Genomic DNA, 25,811 nt, shown 5'->3' on the forward strand with positions numbered 1-25,811 from the left:
ACCCTGAAGTCCGGCCGTTGTTTTGCAAACAACTCTTTATATCGTCCTATGTGAAGGCTTTAGGAATCTTTGTTTGTTTTGGAAATAATGTGATATGTTGTGTTCGTGGGGGGGGGACTACAGGTGGTCTAATCTAATGCATTTATGCATCCCGAGATAGATGCTAATGTTGCTAGACTTTGTTTTTGTTGCCAAATGTAGCTTTTACATAAGCTACATTGCTGTTTTGCTCACTATGACGTGTGGGTGGATAAAGCATGCTACCAAATTAGGACCTAGTTAGGGACTGCTACATATTATAATATTGCTACTATGATAAAAACTTGACGGGGGCAGATTGAGAATGGGTACAAAATGTAAAATCGACTGCATCCCATCAAATGGTCTTATTGGAGATTTGCACACCCCTAACAGTAGACACCGTTGTTTCTTTTCTTTCACGTTACATTCCCTGAACGCAGCAATATGGAAATACGGAAACCAGCTCGCTACACAGGCAACACGTTTCCCCGCGCTTCTCATTAGCACGACTCGTGGCGTTGTAAACAAAACCTATTCAGTCGGTGTCCGTCAGGCATCGAGCGTCTATCACAACCGAGAAAAAAAACAACAAAAAGAAAAGCCTTGCACAATTCTCTAGGACAATAGACGGCAAATTATTCATCTATGGAAGGTGAGATTGAAGTCATTTAGCACGGAAGAGCGAGCACATTAGAGCGTAATGCCATGCTTGAGGAGAGAGGGGGCGGCGGCGGCGGCTGAGGGGTCTTGACGTTATTGTTTCCAACAGTGCCATAATGCGCTCTGATAATGTGGCAATGACGATGAAGGAAGAACAACAGGAAGAAATCAAGCTTCTTAAGCGATTGACCTACTTTGGACGGATGCACAAGCGGATCCGACTTGTACGTGGCAATACTGAGAAATGCCCTTTTGCTCAATGACCTGACAACGGTGATTAGTGATCAGGGTTGCAAATATGCAAAATCGTGGGAATTTAGGAGTGTCTCGCTAGTAACCCACAGCAACGGCCATCATTCACACAAAAAGAATAATTTTGTTTGTGTCTGCGGGCGTACCGTAGACGTAGAGGATGTAGTCGTCGTACGACTCCCCCAACGAGTTGGCCGCCACGCAGCGGTATGTTCCGTTGTAGGACTTGTTGAGGTTTTCGATGTAAAGGTCTGCGCCGGTGATGACGGCGTGGGACGGCACATCATCGTCCACCTTCACCCAGTTGACTCGTTGTGGCCTGGAAAGAAAGAAAAAAAATGGTGACGAAATGTCAAAATGTTCTGCTTGGCGGAGTCGGCTCACACTTGCAAATGTTTCTTCAAAACGGCACACTTGAGTCCAGATGAAATAGAATGTATTTCGAGTCTGGAATGGATTCATTCAATTTATATAATTTCCTATGGGAGGAAAATATTCTAAATGCAAATGTACAGGATAAAATGTCCTACATGGCGGTAATTAAGACTGGGAAACATACATGGAGGAGAAGAAATTGTATAGCTGAGGGTCAGAGTGCAAGTTTGGCGACACCTGTGATCAGGAAATATAATTTGTTGTTTGGTTAAGAGATCATGTCTTGAGACAAACGTAAGTCTAATAACCAAGCAATAAACAACTAACCGATAAACTGTTAAAGGCGCAACTTCCTTTTCAATGTGCAGTTGGCTAGCCAGCTATGCTTGTAATCGTGTTTGAGAGCGGAGACAACAGCTTGGGTTTTACACATTTTAAAGATTCATCTTAAAATATATGTACTTGGCGACTTTTTTTCATCCCTGAAATATCTCGGCAGCTCTGTTCTTGGAGACAGCACACAGTGTTCGGAAAAACAAAGGAGGCTAATCAAAGGCTGCTTGCGTATAAACAAGATATATTCCATTGACATTACTGACTGTGCATTGTCAAAAAAAAAGAATCCACAGTAATGCCGTGGCGGCGAGCTTTTGTTTGCAAATTGCCGTCTCGCCACGCGTATGTACTTGTAGGTGGGTCGGTCTTTATTTCTCTACCTTGACTGAGGTTTATGGCGGCGTGACAGATTCCATTTTTATGACAATGAGCACAGAGCCACCTAGGGCGCAGGGAAAAGAGGAGGGGGGGAGTCAAAGACAAAACGTTTTTCCAACAGCCGCCACTCCTGTTATTTCCCCCGAGCGAGCACTGATGGGCTCCCTTCTCGAAGGTTCCATTTTTTAGGGAAAAAAAAACTTGTTTGAAAACATATGGCGTGGAAGGAGCGGGGTGGGAGAAGCAAATGAGGTGAAGACTCCGGGAAGAGAAGCTACGTGGGCGGGAAAGAACAAATAAACAAACCACAAGTGTGCTTAACGGTGGCGGGAGAGCACAGCGTCTCGAACAAATGTTTTCCGGATGAAATGCGGAAAACAAATAGCATGAGACCTTCCCATTCAGGAGATGTATGTAAGCGGCATTTAGAATTGCCTACGGATGCCTCAGGATGACGCCAAAGCACTATTTTTCGATTGAAAAAAAGCGTTTGGTCTGTATGATAGAAGCTCTTCTTCTTACTTCAACATAGTTCTTAGGCATCAAGGTACTGCAAGGCAACGCCCCAGCACTACTTTTATTAGACGGGCTCTATTCTTTTATACTAGGGGTGTCAAACTCATTTTTTTAGTCATAGCTTCTTTCGGAGGGCCATTAACCCAAATAAATGTATGAGCACCTCATATTATTTACAGTAAAAGCTACAAAACACACTGACAAATAACTCATTTTCAAATCAGACGAGTAAAAACTTTTAAAATATTAAAAAAAAAAAAGATATTAAAAGTGAAGACAATTTGCAATTCTAGGAATGACACACGAATTTGATGCACAATTTGTCTTCGCGGGCCACATAGAATGATGTGGCGGGCCGTCTCTGGCCCCCGGGCCTTGAATTTGACACCTGTGTTCTATACTCTTTCTGAAACACACCTATGACACAAGATGGCGTCAAAGCACTGTGAACAAGAAAAGTAGTGCTTTGGCACCATCACTATCATGGCAGTTATAAAACATTTTTTAGGGGGACGTCGGGCACCAATTATTTACAATATTAGTGGCAGGGCTCCCAATTCACCTCAAACAGCATAACAGAAAAGTAGTGCTTTGGTACTATTGTGTGGCTAACAAAAACATGTGGAATCATATATATATACGGGGAGGCTTCACTGTAATTTTTAATGGGATGGTTGTGCAGGAAGCAGACGGAAGATGTGTGCTGCAAAGAGAAAGGAAGGGCAGGTGTCTTGAATACAAATGGCCGCCCCTACAGCCCGCCAGGGCCGGGGCCGGCACCGAGGCCTCCCTCCTTGACGCTTCAGGCTGCTAATGACTCTCAGCTGCCTCTAATGAAAATGACTTCCAATTCCCTGCTCACTGTATCGATTGTGTTACATGGAAGGGGGGAAGGTGAGGGGGGGGGGGGTCTCCAAATGTGAGGTGGAGTGTTTATTTTGGTTCCTTGTGACACGGAAGAAAACGCAGATCTGGGGGAAAAGTTAAATCCATAAAAAGCACTTTGATTAGTGCGTACTATGCGTTGTAAAAGTCTCCGAAGGGAATAGTCTTGTCACTCTTGCCACATTACTGCCACATTGCCATCTCCTCATGATGACTTTGTTCCAGTTCAAATTTGAACTGTCAACAAGCTGCTGTGAAGGCAGCAGCTGTCTTCATGTTTGAAGAGTTTGTCAGGTTCCGCCCCCACCACTCCGCCTTCCGCCACTTTAATCGCTTTATTTGTACTTCATTATGTTTCACAACGCAAACACCTACACCATGTAAACAAACTTTTGAAATAGCTCGCATGCATGCAATCATCACCCAGTAGGCATCGACTGTCCGATCGGGAGGATAAAGAATACACCCGAGGGACTACATCTCAAAGGAACTTCAGGTTCTTCTTGTGAGCCGGAGCCCAATAAGTAGTAGAGGATTAATGACAGGATAAATGTCTAAGCTGATGCCTCAGTCTCTCTTAACGCTCTCTCCTCTCAAAGTCATGTCCCCTGAGTGTGTGTTGCCAGAATGTCCAAGTAGGAGGTGGCCTTGAGGTTAAACTTGGGATTTCTTGAGAGCGGGATGTCTGGGATACCATGTTATGACCGCCATTCCATGATACTGTTTGTACCTTTTGGATTTGAATGGTAACTATGTTTGTATTCCATCGATTAAGTCTCCTTAATAGCAATGTGTGCGTGTGTGTCGTACTGAGGTCTGCCTTTAGCCTGGCACGTCAGCTCCAGGTTCTCTCCTTCCCTCGTCAGACCCTGAGGAAACTCGACCATGATCTTAACCTCAGGCTTGTCTGAAAGGAAAAAGATAGAGAGGGAAAGTGAGCGAGGGAGGCACACAGATAAGAAAAACTGGGCCAACATCACAAGTGAGAAGTTATCTTCCGACATCTTCCCGTAGTCCCTCCCAATCATTTCACGAGGAGGATCACAGAGCTTTATCAAACACTCTGCAGTATGTTTGCAGTTGTATTTATTTCGCATGATGCAGCCCGGTATCGAACATACCATTTGTTAGACGCATAGCGTTCTGACAGTATCAATCAAAACGAAAAAAAAAAACGTCAGTTGTTCTGTGCTGTCCACGTGTGACGGGTCTTTCTTCTTCTGTTCTATTCTGTTCACTCTTTCATCATGGCGAGGCATTGAGTTGTAGCCATCAACCGAGTGAGTGTCGAGTGCAACACAAACTGATCCGAATCACCTCGAAATAAGAATGGAGGAGAGAAAAAAAATACTTTTGTGTGGCTTGACAATTACACACAATGGAGAACGAATCTTAGAAACGCTGATTACAATATAAGACCTCAACAGTGTGGGTTAGAGAGTCTTTGTAGAAGTCGCAGAAAAAAAAAAAAGGTCTCATCAGGACTGAACAAAACCCTGAAAACAAGCTCGTAATTGAACTGGAGGCTGAGAATGTTGTTTTAAACTCGAGCGTTTCATCTGGCATGCGACGCAAACTACCAAGTGTAACTCGACTAATACAAAAAAGAGAGACGGAATATAATTACACATTGTACAACAACAGCTAGCTTAATGCTAACACATAACTGGAAACGCCACAGACAGGCTAATGCATATGAATTGAGCAAGAAAATCTGTTTTTATCTATTTCAGGGGAGGCCATTTTGGAATTTGCTGTTGAAAAATATTTTTTTGGGAGGGAGTCACCGACTGACGGCATTTTATTAATTTGAGAAAGATGATTTGAGTGTTTTAAGTTGTAAGCACCAACACGGGACAAAATAAGCTGGTATCTCAAAGCACCATTGTTTGTATCCCCATTAAATGGCTGCTTGAATTTGCCCGTAGACTCCAGGCCTGGATGGGCTTGGCAAAGGCGAGCGTTGAAGTTCAACACCGCTGTTCCGACCTTGTTGGCAACAAATAACAATGTCTGGCCATCCATCTGTCTAAATCACATCCCGTCAGTCGCAGTGACGGACAGTCGACGGGGCGTAAAGCCAAAGCCTCGTGCTCAACAGGCACGCGCCAACAAAGACAACAGAGCGCCGGGTTCTATTTTCACAACGAGGAAGGCCACGTGACCTTGTTTTTTTGTCTGTCCTTGGGGTTAGCCCCGAGTAGTTATGGCAGTGTGTGTGTGTGTTGATGGAGAAATATGCACTGCAGTGCGCCGAGAGACCCGCATACTGCCACTTCGGGGGGAAATGAAATGGCGCGTATTGTATGCAAGGGGGCCGTTATCATTATGCTAACTGAATTATTTGCTTTATTGCGTGCAGGCACTCGAGATGGCCGCTATCCATCTCGGCACGGCCGGCTGACCTTAAGGGAGAAAACAAGCAGGCAGGCAGCCGAGCCAAACGCCTTTGATTTGCTTACACGTAAGAAAAACCATTACGGGCTTGATGCCGTCCCCAGACAACGAGCTTTCTTAGCTCTGCTCTTACTACACAACACGCAAACACACACACTTTGCTCACGCAGCAGGCAATTCAAATGCAAATCACCTTGTCTGGCAATCAGTAATCAGTGCGTAAAACTTGCGCCATGCGGTAACGGGGTTGGAAGTTTATACCGCTTACACAATCAGCAACGCCCCCCCCCCCCCCCACTCAAACCTATTTTTCTTTTAATCTTGTGTGTTCGTATGTGATGAAAACACAACAAGTCATCACTCCACCATAGAGTACAACAGGGGCTCTAGAAGTCTTCCCTGCGGGACGCCTTATGTCATGGTCATTTAAGAAAAAAATTCTGAAAGCTGTGAATGCGAGTGTGAATGATTGCATATATTAAACAAAAAGTACTCACACTGAACTTCCAGGTATTTCTGTACTTGGAAGTCTTTGACTGCGGGGTGATCCACGATGCAAACAACCGGTACGCCGTCGTCCTCTTTGTTGACGGTGAATGTGAGACGGCTCGTTACCGTGTACATCCTGTCGTAGGTCAACTCCACCTTGGGCTTTCCTGTAGCCAAGACAGGATTTTTTTTTTCGTAAAACAGTGAGTGAATACCGTCAAGAGAATACGGTCGATCGGGAGTATACGCGTTTAAAACGGCGGAAGGAAAGACTTTGCCGAGATAAGTGCTGCCAGATCTTAATACGAACATCTGCAGCCATCAGTTGATTTGGTGTGAAGAGTGCACTGACACTCTACCCACTTGCACCTTCCCTCCCGCAGCTCGACTCCTGTCAACGAGGTGACAGCTGCCTCTTTGGATGCCGGGAAAGCAAACCTGTGTGATGTGCCGGGTGTAAAGGGAGAGGTTATAATGAATACGCTGCCTCTGGAGGCTTCACAGTCGTGCAGCCACCTGACACGGAGACCTGAAGGTGACTGCTGGAAAATCAGAATGTCTTTGAGGCCAATGAAAGTTAGTTGTTTATAGTTGCAGGTTCATTACAAATAGTTGAGGCCAAAGTAAATTTGTTTTGAATGTCTGACTGTCGGAAGGTGTTCCACAAGGAAGACCTACGGAGCTCTTAAAGTGCTCTCTGCTAAATGTGCCAGTTTTGCATTGCGTCTTTTGATGCGAGGCCATACCAGATGTGTCAGAAAGGTTCCAGGACAGGTATCATAGGCACACTTAGGCACGTAGGCACTATTATAGATCCAAGTTTGATCCAGGGTAACGGGGCTGCATCTGATTTAGAAATTGGGAGTAGCTCACGGAGACTCTTTTTTTCGAACGAATTACGGCAGATTGGCTGAACTTGCTTTCCTGTCTTTTGGATTCCCTTTAAAGGTTAGCTCATGTCAAGAGCGCCAGTAGCACAAATGTGACACCAACAGTTCATGCGACCGTATAGAGCCGGACCGTTGCTCTTTGATAACATGGAAAAATCTGCATCGGTCGCGAAGCAGTGGGTCAAATTAAACCTTTTTAGATTGGAACTTCTGAAGTCAACTTCTATTGTGCCTCTTATGCCACTTTGATCCATTAAGGCAAAGTCTTGCGGACAAGAGGGAAAAAAGGCTTCAATAAAAAAAATTAAAAAAAGATATATATATCTTTTTCTTTTGCCTAAATGTACTTTCATCCCTGCACTGCTTTAGAGGCAACTAATGAGAACCAGCTTGGGGTTGTCTCCCAAGACTAAAACCTAATGGCTGCCCTGGTCCCCGTCATTCACAGAAACGTCCCTTCAGGTGGCTTGGTCTCTCTTTTGCTAGCCGTCTGCCATCTTTTGTGCGAGAACAGAAAATATAATGACCCGCGTTGTTTGATCCGGCAATGCTGCACTGTCAGCTTGAGAGACAGCCATATCAGTGGCGAACACATGTTAATAAATCACTAAACAAGCTAGATAAGAGGAATAGGAAAGACGAGGTGCGGGAGATAATGAGGCGTATTCAGAGAGATGCTTGGATTTGCATTGGCGCCTTTTGTAACGACACCTTTAAATTAGCAGAGTCAAATTCTTTCTATGCCCCTTATATTTTAACATGATCTGTTCTCAATGCTAGCGCCGGATGCTTCCAACTTATTTCTCAGTTCAGCAGGTTTGTATTTGAATAATGTCGGTTTTATGATGTTCCGGCTCTTAATGTGTCCTTTCGCCCCCATGGCAACAATAGATACAAAGGAAGAGAACACAAGTAGCAGAGGGGTATGTTGAAGTACTGCTAGCATTGTGCTACGGTGAGAAATTGCAATTATTCCATTTGTGCATCAGCCGATGTACGCCACTGCTGCCTCTTCTTGTCCATGACAATCAATTCTAAACAAAAAAACAGCGCATGGAAAGTACAGATGGGGTCGATGAGCATTTAGCCGTATTCACTTTAGTTGAAGAGACAGGGGGAATAAAATTATTGAAGAGGCACACACAAAATTTTGCCTTTTAAATTCAATGTATGACTTTTTATGTCTGATTATTATCCTCATTCAGGGGTGTCAAACTCGTTTTTTTCGCGGGCCGCATTGTAGTCATTGCTTCTGTCGGAGGGCCATCATGACTGTCAACCCAAAATAAATGTATGAGCACCTCATATTATATACAGTAAAAGCTACAAAACAAACTGACAAATAACTCGTTTTCAAATCAGACGAGTAAAAACTGGTCAAATATTAAAAAAAAAAGAAACGATTAAAAGTGAAGACAATTTGCAATTCTAGTAATGACACACGAATTTGATGCACAATTTGTCTTCGTGAGCCACAAAAAATGATGTGGTGGGCCGTATCTGGCCCCCGGGCCTTGAGTTTGACACCTGTGCTTTATTTGTACTGATATACAGATATAAATCCAACGAGTCCTAAATATCTGAAAAAACGATCGTAGAAGTGGGATAACAAAAATAAACAAAAATAAATGTGGTGTTTTAGTTGGAGGTTGTGTCACCTTTGCAATGTTATCACAGATAAGAACATCCACGCTGACCGAAAGCCGCTCAAGCAGCTTCTGATTAGGATCTTTTTGTTTCAAAGTCCTTACAAAGCTGCTCAGTAGCTGAGAGGTGGGAAGTGCCTGGCACTGAGCCCACCCGTACCCGCCCGAGGACTCGCTGGCCCGGCTTCTCAGGCCCCCGGTCGGCTTTGATGAGGCCCGGGCTCATTGTCACCGAGCCAAGAGGCAGCACCAGGGCATCGAATACAAAAAAATGGCACGCACAAGGAAGATCTGACGCTATACTTTCAGAATGTGAGTACATGGGTTTCTGTTTACCCAACTACAGAGGGATATTGTAAAGAGGCCGAGCAATTAATCGAATTTATTCATCGACACCGCAATGTAGTAGTGAAGTCCGTCGCTTTGATCTCTCAAGTCTCTCTTACCGCTTTGACATTTACTACAAAACAAATGTCAACAAAACACATACAAGCTAAAATGTGATTCAATTCGAAAAAGCATTCATCTTCCTACAAGCAAACAAAATGAGACGCATCGAACACACTAACCTGGGAGCTCCTTATCGCCCTTCATCCATCTGATGGTGGCGGCGGGCTTGCTGCTCATGGCGGTGCAGGTCATCTCCGTTTCGTTGCCCTCGCTCAGGACCTCTTCGCGGGCATCGATCATGGGGTTACCTGGGGGCACTACAGCAGAGCAAAAAAAATAGTCTGTTTTCTTGCCTTCTAGTAGCTGCTGTTTTGGTTAGCAACCACGTTTGAATACTGCCAATGGCAACTGAAATGTAAAATTTGCTGCTAACCAAAACAGCAGCACTTAGTCTTTTGCAGTGCAGTTCTAAATCAACTACGGCAATGAAAGAACTGCTAAATTCACCGTCAAACCAAATGGCTGTATCTTGGCAAAGGGATTCGCCCCTCCCTAATCTAAGCTCTTGAATTTGATACTTTCGCACCTAATCTTGCCAGAACAACTCGCAAGAAGCTTCAAGCGCGGCCAAATCCGGCTGTCAATCAACGAGTATGCAAAGGAGCGTGCGGCGTGGGCGGTCTTACCCAGCACGGTGATGTCGGCGTAGGCCTCCTGCGGCGGGTCGGTGTACAGCTGGCAAACGTAGCGGCCCTCGTCTGAGAGCGACACGTTGGACAGCGACACTCGCAGCTCGTTGTCGGAGAAGTTGACCAGCTGGAAGCGAGCGTCTTTTAGCGCTGACGAGGAAGACAGAGTGCAAAGTGAGGAATAAAAGTAGTACGCACCTTGATATTTGTGCTTTTAGCCTGACGAGCAATTGCGAGGTTGTACTTTGTTTTGCAAGATAAATTTTGACTGAACTAGGTATAAGAAAATGCACTTGCCGACACTTTAGTCTTGCATTTTTATTTTAGAATGCAGCGCTATTTTCCTTCTTTATGGTATGCCTGGCCCGGCCACCTCTCTCCTCCAGCTTGTCAGTACGGCACTAATACTAGTCGTTCTTTACAGAGGATCAAGAAGATAAGCCTGTCAGTGCTGTCAAAGCACTTTGAGTGAGTTTAAACACCAGCTTGCTCACAAAACCAATTAAACCCAAAAGTCTGAGTCCCACTGTAAAAGGAGTATTAAATAGAAACTTTTTGTTACAAACGTTCATTAATCCCGTCGCATTGGAAGATTGGCCGTTATTTAATATATTTTTTTGGTAATAGGATCTCTCACTTTGACTTAATTGCACTGATAAGCCCGACTACAGTCATGGCTTTAATACGCTGGTGTCACATGGATTTCACTTAATGACTTTAGCAGACTCTGCTGTGCCTCCAGCTCTGCGAAATAACTTGTATTTCTTTCAAAAAATAAAATAAATGTAAGTAGTTTGATATCCTTAACTGACCCCGAGATTTTCAACTTTTCTTTAAAGGTGGCTGCGAATTGCAAGCGAGTTGAAGATTTTCTACATTTGTGCATACATATACTCTTTGTACTGTACTGAGTCCCCCGTTTGCACAAATTTATTTGACGTCCAGTGAGCACACACAAAGCCAAAGATTCCAATGGAAAATATGATGAAAGTTTCTTGATTGATGTAAAAAAAAATATAAAACAACAACAACAATTAAAAACACTAGATGATATCGAAAAGCTGTTGCTGTTCACTTGCCTCAAAGAAAAAGACAGGAGGCAAACAAAGGGATGTTGGAATATTAATCACCACAATTGATTTGGTGCATCATTAAAGTAGTACACTACATGCATATAAAGTGGAGGCCGGAGCGAGACGAGGTTTTTTGTCAAAACATTTGAGAGAAACATGCGGGTTTAAAAACGATATGAATGGACTAAAATGTCTTTGAGAATTTTTGTGGCTCAATTCATGACAGACGAGCTCACCAAAGTTCCAGTGGTTATGCAAAACTAGCTTTAAAAAAAGTCTATCGAGCCAAATTTTGGGCTTCGCAAGATTTGGGTAAAAAAGATTAAAATACAAAGCAAACATTCTGGGCATAAACAAAAGGACTTTTCATGTCCTGACTGCTTCATAGCCTTGACAAGCGCTTCTCATTCAACGGCCTTGTTAGCATTCATTAGCTTGTTAATCTGCATGCTTTAATTCAATTAAACATGTTGCCAGATTCATACGTAGCGCCGACTGCAGTTTACACATGCATCTGATTGAATGTTTACAACATGGGCAGAGCTTCTCTGGAGATGCATACATTGTGAGGAAGGGGGCTGGCTTTCATAAATAGAAGATTAAAGGTTAGAGAACATGATGTTTGGAGGTTTTCAGTAGCGTGCAAAAAAAGAATCCAGTTTCAAGAACGTCTAAAAACATTTTGTTTTATTGTCAAAAGTATTTTTCATTGCAAAAAGCCTTTTTTTCAATTGTCAGATTTATTAATAGGAATTGGTCTTGTTTCGTTAGTCTGTCTATGGGCTTCTGCTTCGTGTGTTAGCATCAAGGTATCTTAAAACAATGTACTTTGTATGGTTTTATATAAGCATTCGTTATATTTTATAAAGAACAGCAAAAAACTCTTGGCAATCACATTGAATCCATTTCACAAAGTCCTCTTAATCCTCTTATGTGTCACTTTTAAATGAGGCATTGTGGTACGATATATAAAAGCCGACTTATTTGGACAACATTGACCCTTTAAGCCAGAAAGTGTGAGTGAGAATTGCGAGGACAAGTCAAAGCTATCCAAGGACAAGGCCACGTCGGCCGGCAGCGGCGAGCTTGGCGGGGAAACCGCTGCCGCCTGACACGGAAGGTGAACGGCGGGCAGCGCGGCGGACATTTCTATTACGGATGTGTCACTGCACACTGCATCACACATCATTCCTCTTTTGCGGATTTGGGACCCGGGGAAAAAAAAACTAGGGCGACCTTTAGACCCGTGCTATTTTTTGCCCTCCTCCATCTCTTATAATGAGAAGTACACACCTTGTCAAGTGTTGCGATAAGAGACGTCTGTCAAATTTTTTCAAAGCTACAATTTTATTTGATCAGTTTTGTTTTCATGACAATGAAGAACAGAGTTAATAACAAAGTTGGTTCATTCGTAATTAAATGCAGAAAATTGATAATTTTACAAGCATCCATCCGTCCGTCTGTCCATCCATCCATCCATCCACCCAAATACCAAGTCATCCATCCATCTGTCATCATTTTTAAAAAAAAAAAATCTTTCCACCTGTCTATATTCCACACATCAAGGACGATCAACCATCCATTTTTGCCGAATAATCACTGATCCATCTGGCAAGCCACCTCCCAGTCTTCACCATCAACCATCCGTCCATCAAGTCAGCCGTCACGATTCAACCATCCATCGATCAATTGACAAAAAATTTTCAAAGCTTTCCAGCCTCACATTGTTAAACCGTCGAACGACATCACTAAAGTGTGAATATTACGTATTTTTTAAGAGAAACAAGCCCATTTCATGCCCTCCGGCACCATCTCACATTGCACGTCAGTGCAATTGTAAATAGGAAATTGATTGCCTGTATTGGAGCGGATGACAGAGTGCTCTCATTTCCCGCAAAGGCACTTAATCACAGCAAAAGGTGGCGGAGCTGTCATGCCACTTCCCAAAATAGGTCAGTTATCATCTCGCTCGCTGAAATGTGGCTGACAGTAACGGTCAAATCATAGACGAGCAGAGGTGAAAATGACTGCTATGAAAATATATTAGGTCATTTGGATCGATACGCCTCGTTTTTGTCCAGGGCTCGCATCAAACTTGTATCCTCCTCCAGCGTAGCTTCAGTCGGCGAGCGTTTGCTCGGGTCTAGGCCGAGAGGAACCTAAGTGGCTGCAATCAATTGTGATTAGTGGCTGCCACTACTTTTTGAGAGGAGCGCATCAGAGTTTTATTATGAGCTGTCAAGAGAGGGTCAGCGAGGGCGGGCGGGGCGGGTCTAATTACCTTCTTACTTCAACTTCTCTCGCCAAAATGCTGTTTCGCCGATTTGTAGAGCATATCTACGTACAAATGGAGTTGAAGCCATATTTGAAAAGCTAGCTAGTATGTCTATGAATCACTTTATCCTCATCACACCGCGACACTAAATGCACAGTGAAAAAGAAAAAAAAAAGATGAATCAATTAAAGCAAAGCAAAGGCTAGCAAGCCCTGCGTGTCGAGCCCATCAGCGCTAATAAGAGCGGTGACACCATAATTGGGCGGGATAAGAATAAACAGAACAGGTCGTTAAATGTTTAGGGATATGAGCCGCCCCTATTACGACTGACACGGCCGCCCGCCCGCTGGAGAAAAACTTGTTTGGTGGATTGCATTAACCTCATTCCACCCGTTAATCCCGCTGCAGACATGTGGGTCAAACTTAATGCAGCTCCGTGGAAGTGAAAGTAACATGAGAGCATATTAATTAACGTCACGGCTGCCTCCGCAGCGCTTCGGGCTCACTTTCCGCATTTGTGTTCATTTTTCGGCCTTTTTCTTCACCCCAGTCTATTTTTAATTCGACGGTTTTCAAAACAACTCAGTACTCGGTAAATACGGTAGACATTGCGGGAGGAGTTCGGGCCTTGTATTGTGTTCTAGGAACATTTCAAAATCACTAGAAAGACTTCCCTGAAGAGCGGATGGTGATTAACGTTCCTTCCGGTCGGTGTAATGGCCGCATGTCCTAATCTTTTTCTGTCCATATCGTTTATGAGAGCAAACAAGTGACTCGTAATCTGAATACCTAATGCGGAAGGAAGCAAACACAACAAGGGTCTAATCAGATGCCTGAAGTTTGTTTTGTTTCACGCTGAACTCAGCAAATTGTGTTTTTGCGGTGTAATTAAAAATCCAAATTGGCCACTGCGTTGACAGCTTTCGATGAGAAAGGTTCAGAAGCGTTTGTCAGCGGTCCGCCTGCCAACAAAGTCACCCAAAAAATATATATATATACACTGGAGATGATGAAAGTAAAGTTTCACTTACGCCTCATGTCTCGGAAGTAAATGGTCTGTCTGTTGGGGTTGAGTAGCTGGATGACCGAGTCGTCGTTATCCTTCACCCGACAACTGATGATGGCCATCTCGCCCTCTACCACCGACACGTTGTCCGTCACCAGGTTCTGACTCACCACTGGACAGGAGATAAGGCGGAACATAAGTGTGGGGTGATCAAAAAAAATTAAATAATTGCCACCATGAAAGTGCTACGAATTGTGATTGCGTCACGGCCCAGGTCGAAAATGCCAAACCGGGACTTCCTGTGCACAATATTTTTATGATCTAAGCCCAATCCGGAAATTTCCTGCAAGACTCTTTTGTCTCATCCATAATGAGTGTCGTACACTCAGTCTATCCGGGTCATTAAGAAGGACGCTTATGCGGCGTGAATTACCGACATTGTGCAAGAATGGCTGAACACAATTTGCGCAGTTCAATTTCAGGCATCAAAGGCCCAAAAGAAAATAGATTCATGAAGTGGGTATTCATTTTTTTGCAGAGTCATTTGAGTCTTCAAACAGTGAGGCCAATTGTTTTATTTTTGCTGCGGACTCGAAACATTTGGGTTTGACATCAAAAGATGAAGATGAGACTTTTTTTGTTTCCAACCGGGTATTCAAATAAATAACTTGCTCATGCAAATTTAAGTGCTGCCTGGCACCTTTTGCTGCCCAGGTTGGTCCTGAATGTTTTTGATCTCTTTCAGAATTGGCTCGTGAAGACTACGTTCAGACCAGTTGGACTTCTATGCATTTTACCTGCTCCTAATTAACAACTGGACATGCTCTTCAAAGGCTCATTTACTTACCATTTTTTCTGAGCTTCCACGCATACGTCAACTCAAACTATTTACACCGACACAATGGTGTTACTGAAAGCACCGGCGGAGCTTGTTTGCAAATAGTTCGGACAAGTACGAGCTTACAAACAGCTGGTCAGGGGAAATGCAAAACAAACAAAAAGCCCTGAATGGAAAGTAGACGTCCGCTGATTGATGCCTTATGAAAAATGAATGAACGGCCAAGGTTGTACGAGCGTTATCGTAAACAATGCGGCGCGGCTGCGTTAAAAAATCTCCCTCATTCCACATTAGGCTGCCATGTTGTTATTCAGTATTGTTTGGTCGACGCTCATTAGGCGCTGCGGTGACATAAAGACCTTCTGTGCATCGTGTTATTGCATAATTTGTCCGTTGCACAAGTGCAGGCGCAGCGTTTGTCTCGGAGAATTAGATCAAAAACATGTGTAATTTATAGCTTATGCCTGCCTCGCTCGCACAAACTAAATCAATGCCAGAACGCAATCAGACCGAGACTTCGAATGACACTTTTTCGCGTCTAAATGTATCATGGTTAGTTTTTCCAACAGTTCAAAACTTGTTTCCTGTGATGTCCGACAACTAAATTCCCCAACTGCGTAGTTGAGCATCCCGTTAGTATACATTGCGAATACAATTTGAATGAAATGGGGCCCGCTCTCATGTTGTGATCAAGCCACAAGAACGCTGTTGGGAGCGAGCTCTTGAAGGCCCGTGCGGTGTTGTGTTGCGGCTTTTATCTCGCAGCCAAAAAAAAGTGCTTGCGGAATTAAGCCACGAGAGAAACGGGACCCGGGGTTGGGGAATAAAAATGTCTCATCTCAGAATGCGAGCGGTGGCAAACCGTTCTGATTTGTAGCATTTTTTTTTTTTGAATCCACGAAGTGAGGAATTTGTTTTTTGATTGTGTGACAAAGACCCTCTGATTGGTTGGTATTAACCCCGCCTCCTTTGCCGTGGAAACCAGAATTTTTTGTAACCATGACAGTCGAGCGAGGAACCTTTTAAAAGAATAATGCTGTGTTTTTTAATTTTTTATCTCAAGAGCGCTTTTTATTCCTTTACTTTCGCATTTGAGTAGGAGTAACAAATTTCAGGTGTGTATCGATGAAGGTGTCCAATTAGGATCGAAGAACCATGGAGAAGCTCAACTTTTGTTTTGCAAAGAGAGAATTTTTGAAAGACGTCTCATTAGCGTTCGACCGGCCGGGTGAGGCGTAATTGGCCGGGCTAACGGATGGGATGGATGAACATGGGAATCCAGTGTGAAATATAAATGTGAAATACACGGGAAGCCAGAAAGATCTGCAGTGTTGGGCTGTCGTTCCCACATCAAAAAAGGAAAAAAAAGCCAGCGGAGTGGCCGGCCGCGCTGACTGACAGCTTCAGGCAGCTGAGGAAAAGGTCAAGATCCTCGTATGTGCCGAGCTCTTCAAAAGGGCCTCTCGCTGAGGAGCGACGGGCAGAGGTCTGCTTGGGTTTATCTGGATGTAACCCACCACCGTCGCCAAACAAAGAGAAATACTCATCGCTGGGGACTGACAACTTTTGGCCACTTCTTTTGTTTGAATGGAGAGGCGACTCGAGAGCGAGAGGCGGCTCGACGGTCAGGACAATACAAATAAATGGCAGACTATTATTCCGTGTGTTTCCTTTAGACTGTCATGCGGGATTTAATTGCTCGTAAACAAAAAACACGGACAACGTGAACGCATCTAACAATACCTCCAATTAGGACGAGGTGTGAACGGATGCTTGACGGTAGAATAAATACAAATGTAAAGTGGGAAAAAAAAAAGAAAATGACAGACTGACACAAGGATGAGCGTGTTTTTTTTTTTCCTGCTATTTTTGGCGGGCCTTTCGTACTTCAATTGTTCACAGGCGCCATTAATGTACAAAGCAAACGCGCTGCCCCCTTGTCAAAAAAGCAAGCAGCCAAGACGATGACGTGCCAAAAACTGTTTGAGGCCACTAATACAACGGCGTTAATTTCCTAACGAGTATCTTCCTTGCTGTCATGGCGACCATCTGCGTGGCCTAATTGAATATGCACGTGAGAGACGCCCGGCGTACAGCTGTTATGGAACACGGCGAGGCAAAATCTTATTAAGTCGGAGCCGCGGGCGAGCCCACGCCGCCGTCGCCTCGCCTGACAACTTTCATTTTGTTTTGGCACGCTGTGACTCTTTGACACGGGCGGCTAGCGGCTGACGTCTTTGACCCTTTTGGGCGTCACGGGTCAAATATTCACTGGCCTTTTTTCCGGAAAAACACTCAAATGTCAGTGGAGAAGCAACATGCAATGAAGTCTCAAAAGGGCACGCCGTTTGAACCGTAGCTTTTGGGATAAGTCAAGGGGTCAGAGTTGAAAAAGAACGCTGTAATGGAACACTGTGTAGAAAATATGAACAATTATAAAGCCTCTAATAAATGTACGACACACGATTAAATGGCTGACATTAATGCAACAAGAAACAGCCATTGTACAATTTGCAGATTTATTATTTTAAACATTGACACATAAAACAAAGATTATGACAAACACCACTCCCACAAAAATAATCTGGGGAAAAAACAAACAAACCCTGACCGATTAAATTCTAACGTGACGATTCCAATCCAACTCTTTGTCATTTGCGTCAAATGAAGGAGGGCGGTGATTAATTCCGCTCAGATGAAACAAGGTTACGCAGGTATGTAATCGCATCATGCGGACGAATCAACCTCTGGCGCTTATTTACAGTACGGTGCGCCATTAAATATTCCGTCTCTGGTAATATTATTTAAAAATATGCAATTCCTCAACGGAGGCCGGTGTTCCGTCATTCGACAATAATTTGATCATTTGCTGTTTTAATTGAATTAGCAGGATGTGATAAATGGCGGCGGGTGAGCTCATGCAGGTGAGCACGGTCGGAGAAAAGTAGCTGGTATATTTTATCTCTGTACATATATCTTCTTTTTCTTCATAAGTTTCTACCATAAATAAATAAATAAATATTATACAAATATAAAAATAAACAAATAAATAATACAACGGTAAGAAGGTAAGTTTGGACCCGTTCTGGCTTACTAAGTGGACTCCACCTCGACGAGGAAGCTTTTCCTCCGATGTTGTAATCCCATAATACCCAGAGAGATGACAGAATCCACCTCAGCCTTCTTCTATGTCACCATGTTAAATTATGAGAAGAAGTCAGACAGGAATCAATAAAGAAGGATTTGCCGAGGGTTACTATTGTACGCTAGCATAATGGGCAATGTCGAAGGAGCTTCCTGGCAATAGAATACTTTGCATTACTCCACTCTCCATAGCGCAGAGAAGGAAGGGGCGGGCGGGCCTTTATTTGAGGAAATTCACTATCCAGCTGGATTTTTCTGCATGGTTAACAATGTCTCGCCACTAATTAGAGCCGCAAGTGCCTCCAATCGGCTGCCGATACCAGACTCCTTGACAAAGTCCATGTAAGCGTGTCGTTTTTCTTTTGTTTAGTGATTGCGTGCGTGTGTAGAACGGCCACTGTAGCGTGAATGAAAGTTTGATGTTAAGCCCTAATTCTGTGTTAATATTGACAAGACGCCGGGTGAGAACAAAATGCTTTGTGCTGAGACTGGTAAAAACTAAGTTCCATTCTCCATGAATGAATTCCTAACAATCAATCATGGCTCTTGCCTCATTTCAAATTTCCAATCTCTATGCTATTCCTGCACGGGTGAAGGAAACAGTGGCTCACGCTGCAAACTCTTCATATTCATCTCCAACCCAAAGGCATCTTGCTTTATTCATCAGCCACGTGTCCCGCAAAGTGAAGACGCGCTTGAAGGGGAGACGCCCCGTGGTGCGAGGGATGAGGCCCAGATGCTGCAGTGTCCTCCAGTTGCCTCCCTCACTTTCTTCCTCCGCCACTGTACTTTTGTTTATTCTGACTCCGCCCCATTAGGAATATGATAAAACGCAATCTGTTCATTGTTAGTTGGCATCACTTCTGGTTTGTCTCACGAGACCTTGAGGCCAATATCGAACTAGGCCGATTATCGGTTTGATGGTTTACCGTGATTTTATAAAGTGGAGTTCCAATGATCGCTAATACCGTTTGTCGCTACTAACGAATCAAGTTGACTTCTAAGTACCGTATTTTCCGGACTATAAGGCGCACCTACAAACCTAAAATTTTCTCAAAAGCTGACAGTCTGGTGTGCCTTATATATGTACCAAATTCCTAAATTTAAACTGGCCCGAAGCATTGTGTCATGAAATCAATCATAAGTGGCCCGCTGAAGACTATGAATCATGAATCAAAAAGACTATGGATCATTATTTTGTGATTATAAAGTAATTTGTTGCGTCTGAAGTTGAAATAAAAAAGATAAAATGGAGAATGATTTGATTTGGATTAAAAATCTGACATGATGCATTAATGGTGCGCCTTATAGTCCGGTGCGCCTTATATAAGACAAAGTTTTAAAATGGGCCGTTCATTGAAGGTGCGCCTTATAGTCCGGAAAATACAGTAGATGGGCCGCTCGCAGAGTTGTCGCTCATCAAAACACCGGCCGCTAATTCGCTCGCGCCCGTTGTCAAGCACCTCTAAATCTCTTCTCTATTTCAGAGACGAAGGAAAGGCTGAAATTGCATCCTGTGATGCTGACAGATAAGGATGGACGGCTTAACAAAAAAACTGATTCCAATCAGCGTCCTCGTCGGCTCGGGGCCCGTCTTTAATAATGCTGGCTGGATGTCGCTTTTCATGGGAGGCGGAGGCGGGCATCTGCTTATGATAATACGCTAATCAACTACAAAATGCGTCCAACTGAAGGTTACAGGTGGAGGTGGAGTGCTGCGGTGCTGCGGGGTTTCCGCTACCTTGTGTTTTTAAACACATCCAGACGGTCGCAATGGGCCAAATAAACAACGGTGACAGGACGGAGGTGCTATGTGAACAGCGGGGCTTCGCGCTAATTAACGCTCAACGACAATGTGCCGCTGGACACTGTCAGTGGTCCTGCGAGAGATGACACCTGGGGAAAATGCAGCAAGTGTATTTTCAGCAAATTGGGAGGAGTGTCAGAGGCCTGCTGGGAGATAAGGCACAAAAAAAATAGCTTTTGCTGCTAGTGCAACCGTATTGGACAAGCTGTCAATGTGAGCTAAAGTGATTTCGCAGAGCCGCGGCTTTCCTGTTTTTTTTTTTTGGGAGGGGGGCATCACTCGAGCTTTGGGAAGTCGCTTTAGTCATAGCGTGTTAGATCGACTGCCATTTGACTTCCTCCTTCACACACACCTCCATCGATTAGCGCTGAAGAATCCTTCCACACTCACGCACAGTGGGAAAATATAACACTGGAAAACCGCTTGAGTGCTTTTTATTTCTCTCTCTCTCCAGAAAATGCTCTTCTGGCTTACTTGGGGCAATCTTGTAATGCTTTGTAATCGGGTGGGAAGGGACAAAGAGCTGTGCATCAACCATGGGATAAAAAAAAAAAAATATATATATACAGATATATTTGCACTGTTGCATGTGATTGATTTAGCCGTGAATGTGTCTGAGCGTGCATGTGTTTGTGTGTTTAGAGCGGTGCTCTGTGCACACATGGATAAGGCGCCATGCCCCCCCTCTCTCTCCTCCATCCTCCAGTGTTCTGACTTCTATTGATCAGCATACACAGCAAACATGGCTGCAGTTGTCTGTAGTGACAGGTAAACGCAGGCAGCGCTAAGTAAATGTCTAGCTACATTGTTTTGACAAAAATAACCGCATCAAATCCATTTAAAGGAGCAAGAGCGCTTCACCTGGAAGCCTTGGCTTTTCATTTGTATGCCACACAGCTGCATGAAATTCACGAAAAATCATTTTATTATGCAGGTTTTCTTTTTCTTTTGTTGTCACATTCCTCCCAAAGTACCAGTGAGAAGAGCTCGATGCAATAAAAAGAAAAAAAATATCTCAAAAGAAAAGACGACCCTGAACAAATTAAGTTTAATGCACGACGGGCATCGGGTAGCTCCTGACGAGTAATCTGCGGGCCAGTGATTTTCTATGAATGCATTTTATGGTCATGTAAATACTTCCAGGAATATATAGGGTTGAATAAATATTTCATTATTTTATAACACAAGATTATTTAATGTAACATGAGAAAATGTGTCATTGTGTGTATCAACTCAAGTAGTAGCTCTCAGCTTGACAAAAAGTTGCTGACCCCAGAGTTACCATGCAGGCTAAAGTTGAATTAGTTCTGAATGGCTGACTACATGAAGTGTGAATACGCAGAGAATTACTGCTCCAATGTTGTTGACACGCACGTTAATTGTTTCACTTGTCCGCTAAATGTCAACACGGAATACCGGATAGGACTCGCATGGTACGCAAATAAATAGCAGCTGGAATTCAGCCTTAGTTGACGTTTTCGCGGCCGACCACCCGCCATTCGGATGACCGAGGGCAGGTCCGTGAAGGACTGGTTTTGGTCCAATCAACCCAAGGGGTGCTGGTTCGTGTGTGTAGGGTTAATTCATGCACATATAAATAACTGTCACCGGCGCCGCTAATTAGATTAAAAAGCTCAGCGGCGAGAGGGAGCCGAGCCAGTGGGGCCACATGACTTGATTTGCTGCTTGAGGAAATCCACATTTGGATTTCTTCTCATCAGTCATTTGACGTAGAATGCATACGTGGAGCTGGTGTGAGTCACAACCTACCTGTTAACCTTTTACACAATGTGTGAAAAAGAAACATAAGAAGCAAATTCAAATGAGAGAATAGAAAGAAAAGTATTTGAATGGACCTACCTGGAATCTGTGCGGCTCCTGAAACGGGAGGGGGACAGAGAAGGGAGGGGGCAGACAAAAACACAAAGTTAGCATTCAGAGTTTCATCTTGCATGCTGCTGATATAGACATAAATAAACGGAAATGCAGGAGGTCATGGAGGAGAGGCAGCCAATAAAAAAAACTCCAAAGTCAATATTCACATAACTGCAGCATTTTTGGACTAACGGCACGAATCAAGGCAGTGAATGGGGAAAAAAAAATGGCGTCCACATCCAATGTAGCTTGGGTACCGCACAGGGAAGCCGCACTTAGAAGACTCCACACTCCAAATCACCTGAGATTTTTGGCGCAATGGTAGAACTCCACTTTGAAAATATTTGGCAGCGAATGAGTCCATTAGAAGTAAAGATAAAAAAAATTGAGAGAGAAAACTACAAGTACCAATTGAAGTTCAAAATTCTCAGATGAATACGCACTCGACTAAATGACATATACCTGAAAAAACACTTAAGTAGGCTAAGAAATAATTTCTTCCTCTCGCACCAGTTGAGGTTATCACCACCACCAAAGCGACAGCGTTGGCTCGTCTCGCTGCCAAGCGAGCATCAGACCACCAACTAGGCGGCGCCACTTGATTAAGAGGACCTATTTCCTCTTCAACTTCAGCCAATGTTCAATCATGATGATATTGTAATTAGCAGAGCGGGAGACTGGAAGGAAATACGTTTTAATAGGGACACGTCTATCTTTGTCTTTCTGCATCCGGTGAGAAGTTTCACTTTTTGCAGAGGATAAAGAATAGATGACTTTGGTAACTCCAAGGTGGTTTGGGTCTTTTAGCTGCCTACTAATTGACATCAAGCACGGCTGCACAAAGTCACAAATTCCAACAACCTCAACGGGTAAGTGACAAAAAAAAAAAAACTTCCAAGCAGCCTCTCCCCAACTTTAAGTATAGCAAGCAATAATGTGTCGATTAAATCTGTGATCAAGTCGCCTAAGGGGCATGAAATTGGACATGATGAGTGCGGCACATTAAAAAGTAATTATCAATAGCACCCGATCCAATTGTCTTTCCCTTAAACTAGTCACGACGCTAAATCAAGTGTGAAGAATGGAACACAGCGTATTACAATCATCTCCGGGTTAACAACCCTACCTGTATTCCGCTGCCTTCTACACGTCATTATCATAATGTCGTCTTTTCATGACTCGACGGCAGGGTCACATTTCCTGCTCCAAACAAAACAAGCATGTTTTTCCCCTTACTGTATAAATTGAGCCGCAGCGTCCGTTTTGATAATTTTAGTGCAAAATAGAACAGTTTGGCCTTGGCGGGAACCCGGAATCTATTCACTTCTCTTATGGAGTGTCTAACAAAGACTAACTTTCCACCAGGGTGAAGCAAAAGGTCAGCGATAGCGTGATTAGTTTGCGCGTTAATGAAGTGACCTGAAATGAGAGCGGGGCAACGTTTTGACGAGCTGCTCCATCCGCTTCCGAAGGACGTTTCCAAACGTGCCTTTGCCAAGAGACTTGCTCGCCGAGCTGTTTATAAAGCGGCCTCGCTCAACAACAAGGATTTTCGCTCTCTCATGCACTGAGCTGTAATGCGGCTGTCACTTGATGTAACCTAAGAAGTCTAAACATTTCCAATCCCCCCCCATCTTGCTCCCCATTCCCATTGCAGCCCATCCCTTTTTTCTAATGTGCCTCTCGTTTTTTTTTTCTTTCCCGCCTCTCTTCCTGGATGCTGCTCACCCATCCGTTTTACCTCTGGCTGTCTCTGGGACACAGCGATTAGCACGCCGGGGTCTGTCCTGCCGATAAGGCCGAGAAACCGGCTTTGTAGGCTCCCTCGACCAACAGCCACTTCAAACAAGCGCGCTTGCCTTGACCGCGACGGGGAAAAAAAAACAAGTCAACAAAATAAAGCCTCACTCGTGACAGTTAAACTTTATGCGTCAAGCTGCTTCTTAGCGGGTTTTTTTTGGCCTGTTTACAATCCCATCTGCTGGATTGTGTACACAAAATGTTCCACAAATAAGCCGCAGTTCATTAAAAGCCATTAGTTGAAATGTCCCGAAATATTCTTCACAAAGAGATTAAAACTGAAGCAGCAAAATAATCGTTTCTCATCGTTTGCTTCGGTTACACTTGACTCACTGAGAATTTGAATATTAGGAATTGAACGGCATTTATGAGAAATTGACCCAAATGTTTTTGCGCTATTTTCTACTTCTTTAAAAACTCAAAAAGAGCAGAAAGCTGTGACCAGGCTGCAAGAGCATAAATTTTAATAAGGATGGACTGTACTGTAATGTACTGTGGATTCATTGATCATTAAGAATTAATAAGATGGGTGGAATTGATTGAAAGGGAGCACAACAGAGTGCACCTTCGTCGATTCTAATTGCCTCGTTGTCTTTAAAAGTGCATTTATTTATTTATTTTTTATAGTCGCCATGGTTGTTACCTCCGTAGCTTAACTTTCCATTGTTATTGTCATATTTTCTGAAATTGTGACATTGTTACTGCGACACTCTGACAGCTTCTGACTTGCGTACAAGTAGCAGCCGTTGGCGTAAACTGATGACCCCCCCCCCCTTGCGTAATACCGTACAATGTCACCGGCCAACTCACCGAAAGTACTCATCTCATCAGAAAATCAAATCTGGAGAGTGCATTTTCCATCTCCTCCAATATTACCACACAAAGACAGATAAGCACGGCGGGGGTCTCCGAGTCTAATCCTTGACGTGTTTTAAAAGGGAAAGGACTCGGGGCCCGCTTATCTCAGGAGGTCAAGCGAAGGTCCACAAGCATCAATTTTAAATGAGTAGAATGGATTTGTGGTAATGGAAACCCAATGGCTCCAGACAGCGTTGGGACCTGCTGGTGCGAGGAGACACCAAAGAGCGCGATAGGCGGCCCACTCGACTGTGCCGGCCGGCCCGAGTGGAGAGGAAGTAGAGAAACTGATTTGGGGTTCACACTATGAAAGTCCTAATGCATAAGAAATCTAGCCGAGGGGCATTGGAGTGAAGCCGTCTCTCTTTAGGCTTGGAATACTTTGAATTGCCTCCAATTTAAGATGCAGCCATCAACACGGGCGGCGGGCGGGTGGGCGCCCTGTAAAACAAGTGACCTTGGAGCACGGAGAAGAGATACTTTAGTTGGGAAGGTAATAAGGGCCGACCATAAAGATATCAGATTGTCTGTAGGGTGCCCGAGCCTATTGGAGGTGACAAAGGCACATCCAAACATAGATCGGCTCGAGATATTACAATTGCGCTGCAGCGGACTAAGTCAGTGGTAAAACTGTCAGAGAAAAACAAACATTGCAGTGAGAGTTCATCTATTGCTTGTGTGACATCACTCAAAAATGTTTGATGTTGTCCTAAGGCCCAAACTAGGAGAGGTAAACCATCAAAATTACGGGAACGGGTAAATAATAATAATAATAAATTTTATTTGTAAAGCGCTTTTCATAAAAGAATCTCAAAGTGCTACAGAAATAAGAAAAACACAATAAACCAGAATAAAGGCATAAAAGCATAAATTCATAAAAATCATTTATAAATGACTAAAAACTTCCTTCTGATTTTCAATTTTTAGTTGGGCATTGAAAATAGCAAGGTCGGATGATTCACCATGAAAACAAAACTCTAGCAGATTCCACAAAACAAACTAACCACTATACATCTAAGTGATGCTTTGACAAATCTTCACTGACCCTCCAAAAGTCCTTCGCTAATGCGAGTCTAACGTGTGTGTGTTTTTGTTTGTCTGTGTTTTACAGACAAAATGCTTCACTGGAGGGGCGATTACGCAATGTGCTCAGTCCCTTCCAGCCTTGCTCTTTACTTAATTGAATCAGTCGCTGCCCATATCAGATGTTC

General features: G+C 43.7%; 1 protein-coding gene across 4 annotated transcripts in view; it reads right to left on the reverse strand.

Moving 5' to 3' along the window:
* The window catches only part of cadm1a (cell adhesion molecule 1a), a 146,912-nt gene that overhangs the window by 15,431 nt on the left and 105,670 nt on the right, over nucleotides 1–25,811 (reverse strand). For all 4 annotated transcript variants that reach the window (XM_037270069.1, XM_037270068.1, XM_037270070.1 and 1 more), the window contains exons 2-8: nucleotides 21,928–21,945; nucleotides 14,304–14,450; nucleotides 9,922–10,074; nucleotides 9,415–9,552; nucleotides 6,318–6,476; nucleotides 4,234–4,330; nucleotides 1,080–1,252 (exon numbers count right to left, since the gene is read on the reverse strand). In XM_037270069.1, the coding sequence (XP_037125964.1) occupies nucleotides 1,080–1,252; nucleotides 4,234–4,330; nucleotides 6,318–6,476; nucleotides 9,415–9,552; nucleotides 9,922–10,074; nucleotides 14,304–14,450; nucleotides 21,928–21,945 (885 nt within the window). The remainder of the gene's footprint in view (nucleotides 1–1,079; nucleotides 1,253–4,233; nucleotides 4,331–6,317; nucleotides 6,477–9,414; nucleotides 9,553–9,921; nucleotides 10,075–14,303; nucleotides 14,451–21,927; nucleotides 21,946–25,811) is intronic.

Source organism: Syngnathus acus, chromosome 14 (assembly GCF_901709675.1).
Source record: "Syngnathus acus chromosome 14, fSynAcu1.2, whole genome shotgun sequence".
NCBI lineage: Eukaryota > Metazoa > Chordata > Actinopteri > Syngnathiformes > Syngnathidae > Syngnathus > Syngnathus acus.